Here is a 12,997-nt window from a genome sequence, read left to right on the forward strand (position 1 = left end):
CAAACTGAAAAATTAAAATTTGATAAATGAGATCTGCATCCTACTTTATGTTATATGGAGCCTACATTTAAAGCTTGATAGCTTCCCAAAAAATATCTTTATTTTAAAAAAGCCGCATCTTTCGCTTGGAATCACTGCCAAAATCCTTAAGCGATATTTGGATTCAAGTAAACTTTGAAAGAAAATATATAGAAAAAGGTTTAGGTTTAGAACTGAGACCAGTATCATAGTTTTGAGTATGTAAAACTTTGTCTTTAAGTCTTTAATACACTTTTATTAAAAAGAACCCGCATAGTTGACTCAGAATCAAAACAAGTCGACTTTTTGTAAGTGTAGTTTTATTGTTTATCAATCACATTTAATTCGTTTGCATTCAATTTTTAATTTATACAATAAAATGAAATAATTACAATTTAATTCCTATTTACATAAAGAGACATTCGTACATAATAAAAACAAGAAAACAACCGCATGGAGCAGTTGTTGAGCCAGCCTCAAGTTGTATGTTTCGTGTGTGTGAGAGGGTTTGTGCAGTTTTTTGTTTTTTTTTTCACATTTTTATCAATTAATATTTTATATAGACCATAGAAGTGTAATACATTTATTTGTTATATCTTCCAGAGTAATCATTGTCCTTTATCGTTGTGGATTCATCTGCGGATTGGTGGTGTCTGTCTAGTGCTTGGCATAATCATCATTTGCTTCGATCACTTCCTCAAACAATTCATTTGATTGATGACTCCTTGAGAATGGATTATTGGGGATGTCTTTATTAATGTTGCTGTTGATGTTCTTGCCGCCGCTTTGATTACCCGATGCCAAAGGATTCAAGGCCAGAGCTGCTGCCGCTGCTGAATGTAAAAATAAAGGATTTCTTACTGCATGCTGGAGCTGTAATAAGCATCTGCAAATAATAAACAAATTAGGAATGTATAAATGATAATGGTATCCACTACAATTTATTGTGAAATATTAATCTCTACACTGTAAAAAGAGGATCAAGGGTAGGAAAAATTACGTAGTCGACATGCAAAATTAATTAATAATTAAATAATTTAAAAAAAAACAGTAATAATACTTTTGAATCTTTGGACTAAGGAAAATAAGTGAAAAAATATTGAAAAAAGAAAATTTCTTTAAAATAGAGGAATTTTAATTAAAATGTTTTTAAACATTTTTTCATTAAATTTAAGACACAAATCATTGAAATTTTGCATAACTCTGTTAAAGTCGTATGTCTTTGAAGAAAAAAATATTTATTTTCTTAAAGAAATTTCTGACTTACGGCCATTTTCTTGTAGCTCCGTTAGGCTTTAACTGCCAGTTAATAGAAATTAAATTGCAAATATCTTTTCTCCGGTTAACTTTAACTGAAAAATTTTCAGCAGTTAAATTTCTATCTGGCATGTGGAATATATACGCAAGATGACAGATATATCCATGGTATGGTTTAAAAGTTCGTTAACTAACGGAGCACTAACGGAGTTTCACGAAAATGGGGGTTAATGTAATAATTGGTATCTTTTAGAACTTCAAATAAAGGCTGAGATTTATTTTGAGGATTATGCATCTGTGGTTTAACTTTTTTTTTTTTAATCAACAAAACCATTCGTAACATTTAAGTATATGTTAAAATTTAAATTTTGAAACTTACATTTATTTGTCTATTTTTTTTTTAATATTTCGCCCAAAGTGAAACTTCGATAAATGATATGTGCACTCACATTTTAATTAAAAGTTTCTAATTTTTTCATCAAAAAAAAAATTTTTGTATGAAATTTAAGACACAAATTTGGGAAATTTGCATCCCTCATTTAAAGACGTAAGTCTTTGAACGAAGGGAAATGCTCCTTAAATTAAGAAACACATTTTTGATTTTAAAAAATCGTCCTTAAATTAACTGAAATATTGAATCTTTAGATTTAAGATAAAAAACGCTAAAACTTATTTTGAGGATTTAGCATCTTTGGTTCAAAGTTTTTCTGGAATTAATATAACAATTTTTTTCTTTGAAGTATCCGTTTGGATACTTTTGGATTTTCAAACTGCCATTTGTTTGTAAGCGAAAAGTGAATGAAAATCCGATAAATAATATGTCTATCCTAATTTTAATTTTATAGATCTTACATTTAAAGCCACATAAGTCGCTAAAAACTGCCTTTATTTGAAAGAAGGCGCATCTTTGGATCGGAACCACCGTGGTGCAATGGTTAGCATGCCCGCCTTGCATACACAAGGTCCTGCTTCGACCGAATACCAAAAAGTTTTTCAGCGGTGGATTATCCCGCCTCAGTAATGCTGGCGACATTTCTGAGGGTTTCAAAGCTTCTCTAAGTGGTTTCACTGCATTTTAAAGAAGCCGCATCTTTGGCTCGGAACCACCGTGGTGCAATGGTTAGCATGCCCGCCTTGCATACACAAGGTCGTGGGTTCGATTCCTGCTTCGACCGAATACCAAAAAGTTTTTCAGCGGTGGATTATCCCAACTCAGAAATGTTGGCGACATTTCTGAGGGTTTCAAAGCTTCTCCAAGTGGTTTCACTGCAATGTGGAATTCCCTTCGGACTCGGCCTTGTCATTGAGCTTAACATGGAATCGGGCGGCACTCAGTGATAAGAGAGAAGTTCACCAATGTGGTATCACAATGGACTGAATAGTCTAAGTGAGCCTGATACATCGGGCTGCCACCTAACTTAACCTTAACCTTTTGGCTCGGAATCAATAACATACTAAACTCCTTAAGGGAAGGTCAAAATCTTTGGATCCAAGCAAACTTTTTTTTGAGTGTGTATTCTAATTTTAATTTTATTAGTCTAGATTTCCAACTCCCCATTGCCCCATCTTTGGCTCAGAATTAAAATTCTTAAGGGAAGATTAAACTCTATGGATCCAATTGAACCAATATGGTTTATTTTTTTCTAAGATTCCAGAAAACATTTTTCACTTTATTTTTGTATCACATTCTTCATATACTTTAAAGACTCTTCACATATTTTAATTTTATGCGTACAAAAGTTTATGCATATTTCCAGGAGAAAATATTGTATCCCAGTATGCAACTATATTGACATTAGCTTACACAGTTGCTTCCATCATGCATGATTCTTGTGGGCGATGTCCCATTAAAGCGATACAATCACCATTAACATACACAACATGCCAATCGGAGGCAATATGGATGCAAAATAAATATTAAAACTATATTCCATGCATGCCGTATGCAATATAACATATTATTGCACTAAAATAAGTTCAAATCATACTTTGTCGTATAAACTTTTTTTTACAAAAATTACTTTCCAATTTAAGATATTTTCATATATACTTTTTGAACATTCTAAATGTACATTAGTATGCTAAAATAATTTCGTATTGGTTCCTACGCATGAGAAATTTTCTGCTGAGTTGCTTTCTTAAAAACAGTTCAATATATTATTTAATATATTATTAATATATTATTTATTTAAAAAAACAAACTTTCCTAATTTTTTCTTCAAAAAATTTAAGACACAAATTTTGAAAATTTGCGTCCCTCAGTTAAAGACGTAAATCTTACCTTTCCAATCTTCGTTCATTAGCGGTCTCTTGAAAATCAAATAATCCTGGAAATCCTTCATCGTCTTTGCTGAACAAATTCGTTGCTGAATTTCCCGTTCCGCTTCGTTTTCCATTGGTCCAACCACGGGAGTATTGAAAAGTTTGTCCCATGCAAGCCATCGAAAAAAGGAATAACAAAAGCACGATTCGCAACATTCTTTGGCTGTTAATGGCAAATTACAATAATAAATATTTCTATATAGTCATAGTTTCTACTCATAAAATAAATGTTTATTGATAAAAAAAAAATAAGACAGGTACTTTCATCACGACAAAAACATATGCTTTTATCATAAAATGTGCCTATACTAACATTTAAAATAAAGTTCAACTCTTGTTACAAAAAGTGTTTATTCCTTAATATAAGAGATTTTTTTTTCAGTGGAGTTTTTCCATAAATTGAAAATATCGATCGGTGAAATATCCTAAGATTGACTTTCTGGTTGTAAATCGTAGAAATATTCATCTGGAACCATATAAAATATCTGTCGTCAATTGAACTGACGATGTCGGCGAATTGGCTTGAAATTTTACTAACATTGGAGTGAGAAAACTTTTTGGCTTTTGCGTGTAGTTCATCATTAAGTTCCCAATATACTGTTTTAATCCTGCATATTAATCAACTAAGGACCGGTTTATTATCCTCCGGAGTATAAGTAACTCTTTTTGACACGATATTGAGAAACCGGGCCCAAGTATCAATAATGTATTGTTATGGAATCTGAAAAACGACCACCAAAGACAATAATTGAGGTAATTGTGTAAAATTTGGAATGGATATTTTTATATGGTTACACTCAGGGTTTTCTTCAGAATATAGATTCATCCCTATTTAGAAACTTGAGACAAAATTTTACTAAAATAAATTACCAACTCGTATTAAATAAATTATATATAATTTATTAAAACACTAATTAAAATTATCACTTACGTAAGTCATACACCGGGTTTTAGGTATGCGTTTTTTTGGAACCGTTTTTTTGGTATGCGATTTTTTGGAAGTGCAAGTGCAACTCGGTTAGACATTTATAGCGACCTCTTCAACGGTTATTAGAATGTATACCTTAGACAACAACCTCATGTCTACCAGTATCAATGGCATGTAATTGACAGAGATGTCGCGTTTACATTGCCGGAAAATCCAATAGATGTCGTTGTTGACGCCACAAGCATTTTTATACCCTCCACCATAGGATGGGGGTATATTAACTTTGTCATTCCGTTTGTAACACATCGAAATATTGCTCTAAGACCCCATAAAGTATATATATTCTGGGTCGTGGTGAAATTCTGAGTCGATCTGAGCATGTCCGTCCGTCCGTCCGTCCGTCTGTTGAAATCACGCTAACTTCCGAACGAAACAAGCTATCGACTTGAAACTTGGCACAAGTAGTTGTTATTGATGTAGGTCGGATGGTATTGCAAATGGGCCATATCGGTCCACTTTTACGTATAGCCCCCATATAAACGGACCCCCAAATTTGGCTTGCGATTGCTCTAAGAGAAGCAAATTTCATCCGATCCGGCTGAAATTTGGTACATGAAGTTAGTATATGGTCTCTAACAACCATGCAGAAATTGGTCCACATCGGCCCATAATTATATATAGCCCCCATATAAACCGATCCCCCGATTTGGCTTGCGGAGCCTCTAAGAGAAGCAAATTTTATCCGATCCGGCTGAAAATTGGTACATGGTGTTGGTATATGTTCTCTAATGACCATGCAAAAATTGGTCCACATCGGCCCATAATTATATATAGCCCCCATATAAACCGATCCCCAGATTTGACCTCCGGAGCCTCTTAGAGGAGCAAAATTCATCCGATCCGGTTGAAACTTGGTACGTGGTGTTAGTATATTGTCTCTAACAACCATGCCAAAATTGGTTCATATCGATCCATAATTATATATAGCCCCCATATAAGCCGATCCCCAGATTTGACCTCCGGAGCCTCTTAGAGGAGCAAAATTCATCGGAGCCGGTTGTAATTTGGTACGTGGTGTTAGTATATGGTATCCAACAACCATGCAAGAATTGGTCCATATCGGTCCATAATTATATATAGCCCCCATATAAATCGATCCCCAGATTTGGCTTGCGGAGCCTCTAAGAGAAGCAAATTTCATCCGATCCGGTTGAAATTTGGTACGTGGTGTCAGCATATGATATCGGTTCATAATCATGGTTGCCACTCGAGCCAAAAATAATCTACCAAAATTTTATTTCTATAGAAAATTTTGTTAAAATTTTATTTCTATAGAAAATTTTTGTTAAAATTTTATTTCTATAGAAAATCTTGTCAAAATTTTATTTCTATAGAAAATTTAGTCAAAATTTTATTTTTATAGAAATTTTTTCCAAATTTTATTTCTATAGATTTTTTTTCCAAATTTTACTTCTATAGAAAATGTTGTCAAAATTTTATTTCTATAGAAAAGTTTGTTAACATTTTATTTCTGTAGAAAATTTTGTCAAAATTTTCTTTCTATAGAAAATTTTGTGAAAATTTTATTTCTATAGAAAATTTTGTTAAAATTTTGTTTCTATAGAAAATTTTGTCAAAATTTTGTTTCTATAGAAAATTTTGTCAAAATTTTGTTTCTATAGAAAATTTTGTCAAAATTTTATTTCTATAGAAAATTTTGTTAAAATTTTGTTTCTATAGAAAATTTTGTCAAAATTTTATGTCTATAGAAAATTTTGTCAAACTGAATATTATAAGTATTTTATCGATCTTTTTTGATTTAATATAACCACGTATGGACTTACATACAATTTAGAAGACGGTGTTAGGAGGTTTGAAGATACCTTGCCATCGGCAAGTGTTACCGCAACTTAAGTAATTCGATTGTGGATGGCAGTGTTTAGAAGAAGTTTCTACGCAATCCATGGTGGAGGGTACATAAGCTTCGGCCTGGCCGAACTTACGGCCGTTCATACTTGTTTTAATCTCAATACTATGACAATTTGTATCTAGCTTACTGTTAGCCACTTTCGTCTCCAATGTAGAAATAATTTTCAAAGCAAAAAATATAAATACAACTAAAATTCGGAATTCCTTTGAAACTTCAAATTCATAAAATATTCGTGTGTCCAAAAACTACTTAAAGCTAAATAATTCTGAAAGTACACTCAAAAAAAATTGAACCATCTATTTCACTAAAGCCAATTTAACTTTATTTTAGTTCCCAGAATTATTATGTTTGGAGAAAGTTTATTTTACTCTAATAATTTTTTAGTTAAGTGAATTAAAAAAACAGGAAAAAATTATACACAAATGAAGTATAAGGATTTACTAAATTCGTACTTCTCATAAAATAGTTAATTATTTCTTCAAATTTGTAAATTTTACTACAAATGCGCCCATCTTGAACTTCGTATGGCACTAAAGACATTCTTGCAATTTTGAACTCCAATTTTTTTCGTCAAACTACAAAATTTTCTTTAATAAGTGAAAAAATGAATTAAGTCAAATACATTTTCTTGAATTTATCGAAAAACATTTGCTTATTTTTGTGATATCATCGTGATGTCAGCGTTTGTAGTACTGTTTAGTTAAAATTTTCTAAAAATAATTTAAATTTTCCAAAATTTACCAAAAAATTTCTTCCTGGCGGGTTCACTGTTTTTTACAGTGTAATAAACTCAATTTAGTTAAATTAACTTTATTCATAACCGATAAGCCAAGTTATGCTAAATAAATTGTAATAATAATAAACATTATATATGAGCTCCTAAAATGATTTAAATTCGTTTGACTGAATTAGATATTTATGCCCATGTTCCCAAATCCACTTCCAGGTGAATGTGAATCAATTCCACGATTTTCGTGTCCCACAATCCACTTTCACCGGAATTTTCGTGAAATCAAGTCACTAGCAAAAGTCTTGGAGAAAGTTGAATTATGTCCAAGATGGGTGTATTTCCGGTTAAAAAAAGTACTCGCGTAAAAAATTTGAAATGTTTTATATTTAATACATGAGTTTTATTAAAACTGCGTCATTTTTAATTAAAAAAAATATTAAATTATAATAAGTCTATTGATTCCACTTATTTTGATTTCCGCCTTAGTGAATTTGTGGGTGATTTGTGCAACCCAGCTGGTTACAGAAAAGTTCAAAAAAGCGTGGAATTAAGAACACCAAATTTTCACGTTCGTGGAATTGACGTGAATAGTGGAAGTGGAATTGAAGTGGATATCTGAACATGGGTGTTAAACTGTATACTTCATGTAAGAAAAGTGAATTAAAATGGCTTTTGTGATGTTTTTATTTTGAATAAAACGTTTATTTTCATCTCAAATCTTTGTTTTCGACTATTTCATGGGTGACGATTCTTCGACGAATTTTTTGACGATATTGACGAAAAATATTTTAAAAATTGACGATTTTAAGGCAAAAACAGTTGGCACCACTGCTCACGCATATTTACGCCATGAAAACCCGAATTCACACACGACAACCCACACTCACCACCCACCCATTCACGAGAATTAAAGGGAGTAATGAAAAATTCCCGTGATTCCCACTTTTTTAATTCATTTAACTAACCTACACCGACAAAAAAGTAAACTGTTTTATAGGAAGAATAAACTAACTCGTACGAAAATTGAACTAAATTTTACTCCACATTTTGAGATTTCGAAAATCATTGGCGCCAAATCATGACCATTTAAATCTTACTATTTTTGGGAATCGTACGAAAATGTTAATTTGCTTTAGTTCATATTGAACTTATGTGTACGGTCATTGAACTTTATACTCAAGTTTAGTTCTTAAAATGTTTGAGACATACTTAAAAAAACGAAATTTTCATTGGGCTGTGGAAAATTTTGCAAAAAATAATAAAATTTATTTTTTGCAATAAAAATAAGTTTAATTTAGCGTTAGTTTAACTACGGAATTTTTGTTCTGTGTACACACACATCATTACAATAAAGGAAACGTTCTCATATTAGGGAAATTTTCAACTATAATGATAATAATTACCATGAACTAAAATAAAGTTCACGGAAATTATTGAGTTGATTTTACACTTTTATCTTGTTGTAAATCTTGTTGTTGTAGAGCAAATGAACTCGAATTTATGATAAACGATTGTTTCAAATATTTGTTATATGTTTAACATCGAAAGAAACAATATCTAAATTCTCTCCTCTCACAGAAGAAAACTCTTCTTTCAGTGTAGAATACAACAAAATTCGATAAAGAATGTTTAAACTTCCATTGAAAGTTTAAATATTCTTCTTAGATTTAGATGATTCTACTTGGAAATGATTATCTTTACAAAAAGAGAAAATTCCGTTGAACCTCAGTTCGTAACCTTGAGTACGCAAAACCTCAATTTAAAAGTGAATTGCGTCTTAAAGATATCCTTAGTGTCATTTCTCACTTTTTTTGGCTCGCTATCAATACTAGAATAATTAAAGTAAAATCAAAGTTTTTGAAACTGTGTAAGATTTTTTAGTGTTTAGCCCAAAAAGTATTCCATGTAATTTATTCACTTAAGTTTTAGTCCTATTTACTTCTATTGATATTTTATAGACACTTTTGACTCCAAAAACATTACGGCACAAAATTTTACTTACATTTTGTTGATTTCAATATACACGGCAACTCAGTATATCTCCGAACTAAAGCAAACGTCCGCTGAATTTTACGTTTTGATGCAGACTGAATATCGAAGTGGATTATGTGGCCGGCTTTTATACAGCTTCTGTAGCTGATGAACAAAGGAAGGATAATTTTCCTAAAGGCACATCTAAGATCTACCTTACAATTATCCATAGAAATAACAATACACAGAACAAAATTTTTGGATTTTTTTCACAAGATTATTTTCATGATTTACTTCAGTCAAATCTTTCGAAAATTATTGCTGAAATCGAATAACCCATTTTTGGAATTTCAGGTCCTCCTCAATATTAGTTAAATGTTTCCTTTTATGAACATTACGAAATTCATCTAAAAATGGATTCTGCTACCAATCTTATATTTAACACTGTCAATTTTCACCATGTACCATGTACCGAGGTGACCCACCCTCTGTGTGGTTTTATTTAATTTGTGCTCTTTGAGGCTTACAAGCATTAAATGTTATTAGCAGCCAATTGTTTTTGTTAACTTGGACGAAAACAAAAAAAATCTATTCGAGTACATATGGGTGTGGAGCGTGTACCATCTTCCTTAAGCGTAACATCGATGAGCCACTAAGTCCCGAAACATCCCACTCAATATAAGATTTGGTGTTAGATGACTGAGCAAACTGAATGCATTTGCTGATTAAAAAATCATCGCAATTACTTTCCATGAACTATGAAACCCTTTCCTACCCATACCAATTCTCCCAAAGAACTTTGCCTTTGGCATCGCCTGCACACGCACTTCACGTATTTTGAGATTACGCGCAGGATTCAAATAACTCTTAAGTATTTTTTTTTTTGGCTGTGATTTTTTTACGAATTCAATTGCTTGTTTTTACCATTATTGCTATATAAAAAAAAACTATACAGTGGCCTTTAAAATAATACTGGTTTGATTTTTCCAATACTATAGACGTTTACATTTACAAAAGGATGACTAACTTATTACTCGTCCTCCCATTGTGGACACTAGGCTCGGATAGGTTAATGTCCTAACCACATTCTGATACCACAAATAGTGATGTTCTCTTTTATCACTGCAAAACCCTGCATTTTGAGGCCATATAAGTTCAAATCGGACGAAAGATATATATGGGAGCTATATCTAAATCTGAATCGATTTTGACCATATTTGGCACATACAATAGTATTGTTAAAAGTACCGCTTGTGCAAAATTTGAAGTAAGTCAGGGCAAAACTGTGGCTTTGAGCCGAAACATGACCCTATACCAAGTTTTAGGACAATCGGACTAAAACTGCGAGCTGTACTTTGCACACAAAAACACATCAACAGACAGACAGACAGACAGACAGACAGACAGACAGACGGACATCGCTAAATCGACCCAGAATTTAATTCTAAGCAGATCCGTATACTAAAAGCAGATCCGTATACTGTGCAAATTTTCACGTAAATCGGATTACATTTTTGACCTCTGTGGTCATATGGCGGAAAATCGGGCGAAAGATATATATGGGAGCTATATCAGAATTTGAGCCGATTTCAACCAAAATTAGCACGCATATCCAGAACCTTAATTCCACTCTGTGTGCAAAATTTCAACTAAATCGGGGTAAATCTTTGGTCTCTGTGGGTATATGAGTCTAAATCGGTCGAAAGATATATTCGAAATCTATATGTAAATTTGAAGCGATTTAAACAAAATTTAGCAAGCGTAGTTAGAATTTTAATTCTACTCCCTCTGCTAAATTTCACGTAAGTCAGAGTAAAACTTTTGCCTCTGTGGTCATATTAGTCCAAATCGGGCGAATGATATATATGGGAGCTATATCTAAATCTGAACCGATTTCAATCAAATTTACTACACTTGACTACACTACTAATTATATTCCTAGTGCAACATTTTAAGCAACTTATGGTAAAACTCTGGCCTCTGGAGCCATATAAGTCCATATCGGGCGAAAGATATATATGGGAGCTATATCTAAATCTGAACCGATTTACACTAAATTTGGAACAAATAATGTTACCATTAAACGTACACCTTGTGAAAAATTTCAAGCAAATTAGGGTAAAACTCTGGCTTCTGGGGCCATATAAGTCCCTATCGGGCGAAAGATATATATGGGAGCTATATCTAAATCTGAACCGATTTGGCTGATATTTTGCATATTTTACGAGAGCCTCCAAATATTCGGCCTTGAGAAATTTTAAGAAAATTCCTTGATAAATACGTCAATTATGACCAGATCGGTGATAAATATATATGTTATAGCAGCTATATCTAAATCGGAACCGATTTTTTTCAAAATCAATAGCAAATTGAGCCAAAGTAAAACTCTGTGCCAAATTTGAGAACGATCGGACTTAAACTGCGAGCTGTGCTTTGCACACAAAATTACATATACAGACAGACAGGCAGACGGACATCGCTAAATCGACTCAGAATTCAATTCTAAGACGATCGGTATACTAAACGATGGGTCTCAGACTTTTCCTTCTTGGCGTTACATACAAATGCACAAACTTATTATACCCTGTACCACAGTGTGGTGAAGGGTATAAAAATTGCAAAGGGATACAAATGTCGAAAATATATTTTTCGAAGAGTCGACTTTTCAAAATCAACGATTACAAAATCTACTTTTAACGTACTTTTTTAAAGCGGATTAGAAGTTTTTTTTAAAGCGGATTAGAAGTCAAATATGATGCTAATATGTCTATTGTAACTCTGGGTGTATCTGTAGACGATATCATTTGTTTAAAATTATCCGGTTTAACCGCAGTCCAAAATTTTGAATACGGAAAAAAGCCAATACTACACGGTTGAAAAAGACTGTTTTTCATATGTTTGGCTATAAACATTATATGTTTGGAACACAAATTTTTAAACACAATATTTTTGAGTGCAAGTATATAATGTTCATAAACTAGCATAACATGTTTGGGACATATATGTTAATATGTTAGAACATATTATGTTTGGGACATAAAATGTTTGTAAATATAATATGCTTGAATGCAAACATATATCAATTTAGAAACACACATATGTGTTTAGTAGCTTGGAGCGCTATTTAACAGGGAGCGATATTGAATTAAGTTGGTGGTTGTTGCTTGTTATTACAAAATTAGCATTTTATTTTTCCTTGGGCAATTGATCAGCTACTTCTTTGATCCTTACAAACTGTGTGGTCCGCTGTTCGAATCCCCGTCCGGCAAAAGGTAAAATTAAAATAAAAAACTCATAAAATTGAATAATTTCTTCTACAATGTTTGTATTACAGAAAAAGGTGCTAAGAACTAAAAAATCTCGTGGAAGTGAGAAAGATGTCGGGGAATATACAATTGGGCAGAAACAAAATTTTGAGCATTCAGGTCGAAAACCTATGTTGTTAGCACCTATATTACCTGTTTATTTTCATAATTCATTATGATTGTAAATATATAAATAAATAAATAAAATTTTGAGCACAATATTGTTTGGGAGAATTTTTTAAGCATATAATATTTTTGGGTGCAAAATGCTTCCAAACATATTATATGGTCACATAATAACATATTGTTTTTTGGAAGACAACATTATTGAATTTGGATGCAAAAATACAAAATGTTTGGAACTTAGACTACCCAAACATATATTGTTTAGACCAATATGCTTTCAAACATATTATATATTGGTAGAGATCAAACATATAAATGTTTGGCCAATACCCAAAAATGTATATGCTTGAAGCAAAATGTGTTTGGGAGTATATGTTACAGAAGCGATTTTTTGTGAGGGTGTAGTAACT

General features: G+C 32.2%; 1 protein-coding gene across 1 annotated transcript; it reads right to left on the bottom strand.

Moving 5' to 3' along the window:
* Positions 1 to 321: 321 nt before the first annotated feature.
* Positions 322 to 9,266, bottom strand: Crz (Corazonin). The gene is made up of 3 exons (XM_075288624.1): positions 9,188 to 9,266; positions 3,557 to 3,760; positions 322 to 904 (listed from the first exon to the last, which is right to left on the bottom strand). Exons 2-3 carry the CDS (start codon positions 3,751 to 3,753, stop codon positions 676 to 678), a joined length of 426 nt encoding a protein of 141 aa, XP_075144739.1. The 5' UTR covers positions 3,754 to 3,760; positions 9,188 to 9,266; the 3' UTR covers positions 322 to 675.
* Between the last annotated feature and the right edge of the window lie 3,731 nt (positions 9,267 to 12,997).

Source organism: Haematobia irritans, chromosome 1 (genome assembly GCF_050003625.1).
Source record: "Haematobia irritans isolate KBUSLIRL chromosome 1, ASM5000362v1, whole genome shotgun sequence".
Lineage (NCBI taxonomy): Eukaryota > Metazoa > Arthropoda > Insecta > Diptera > Muscidae > Haematobia > Haematobia irritans.

What these genes read in the sequence shown, in the direction of transcription:
- Crz (XM_075288624.1), bottom strand. Translation starts at nt 3,753, where the DNA reads ATGTTGCGAATCGTGCTTTTGTTATTCCTTTTTTCGATGGCTTGCATG. An exon ending in AATGAACGAAGATTGGAAAG is followed by an intron (nt 905 to 3,556) that starts GTAAGATTTACG and finishes TATTATTTGCAG; the next exon opens with ATGCTTATTACAGCTCCAGC.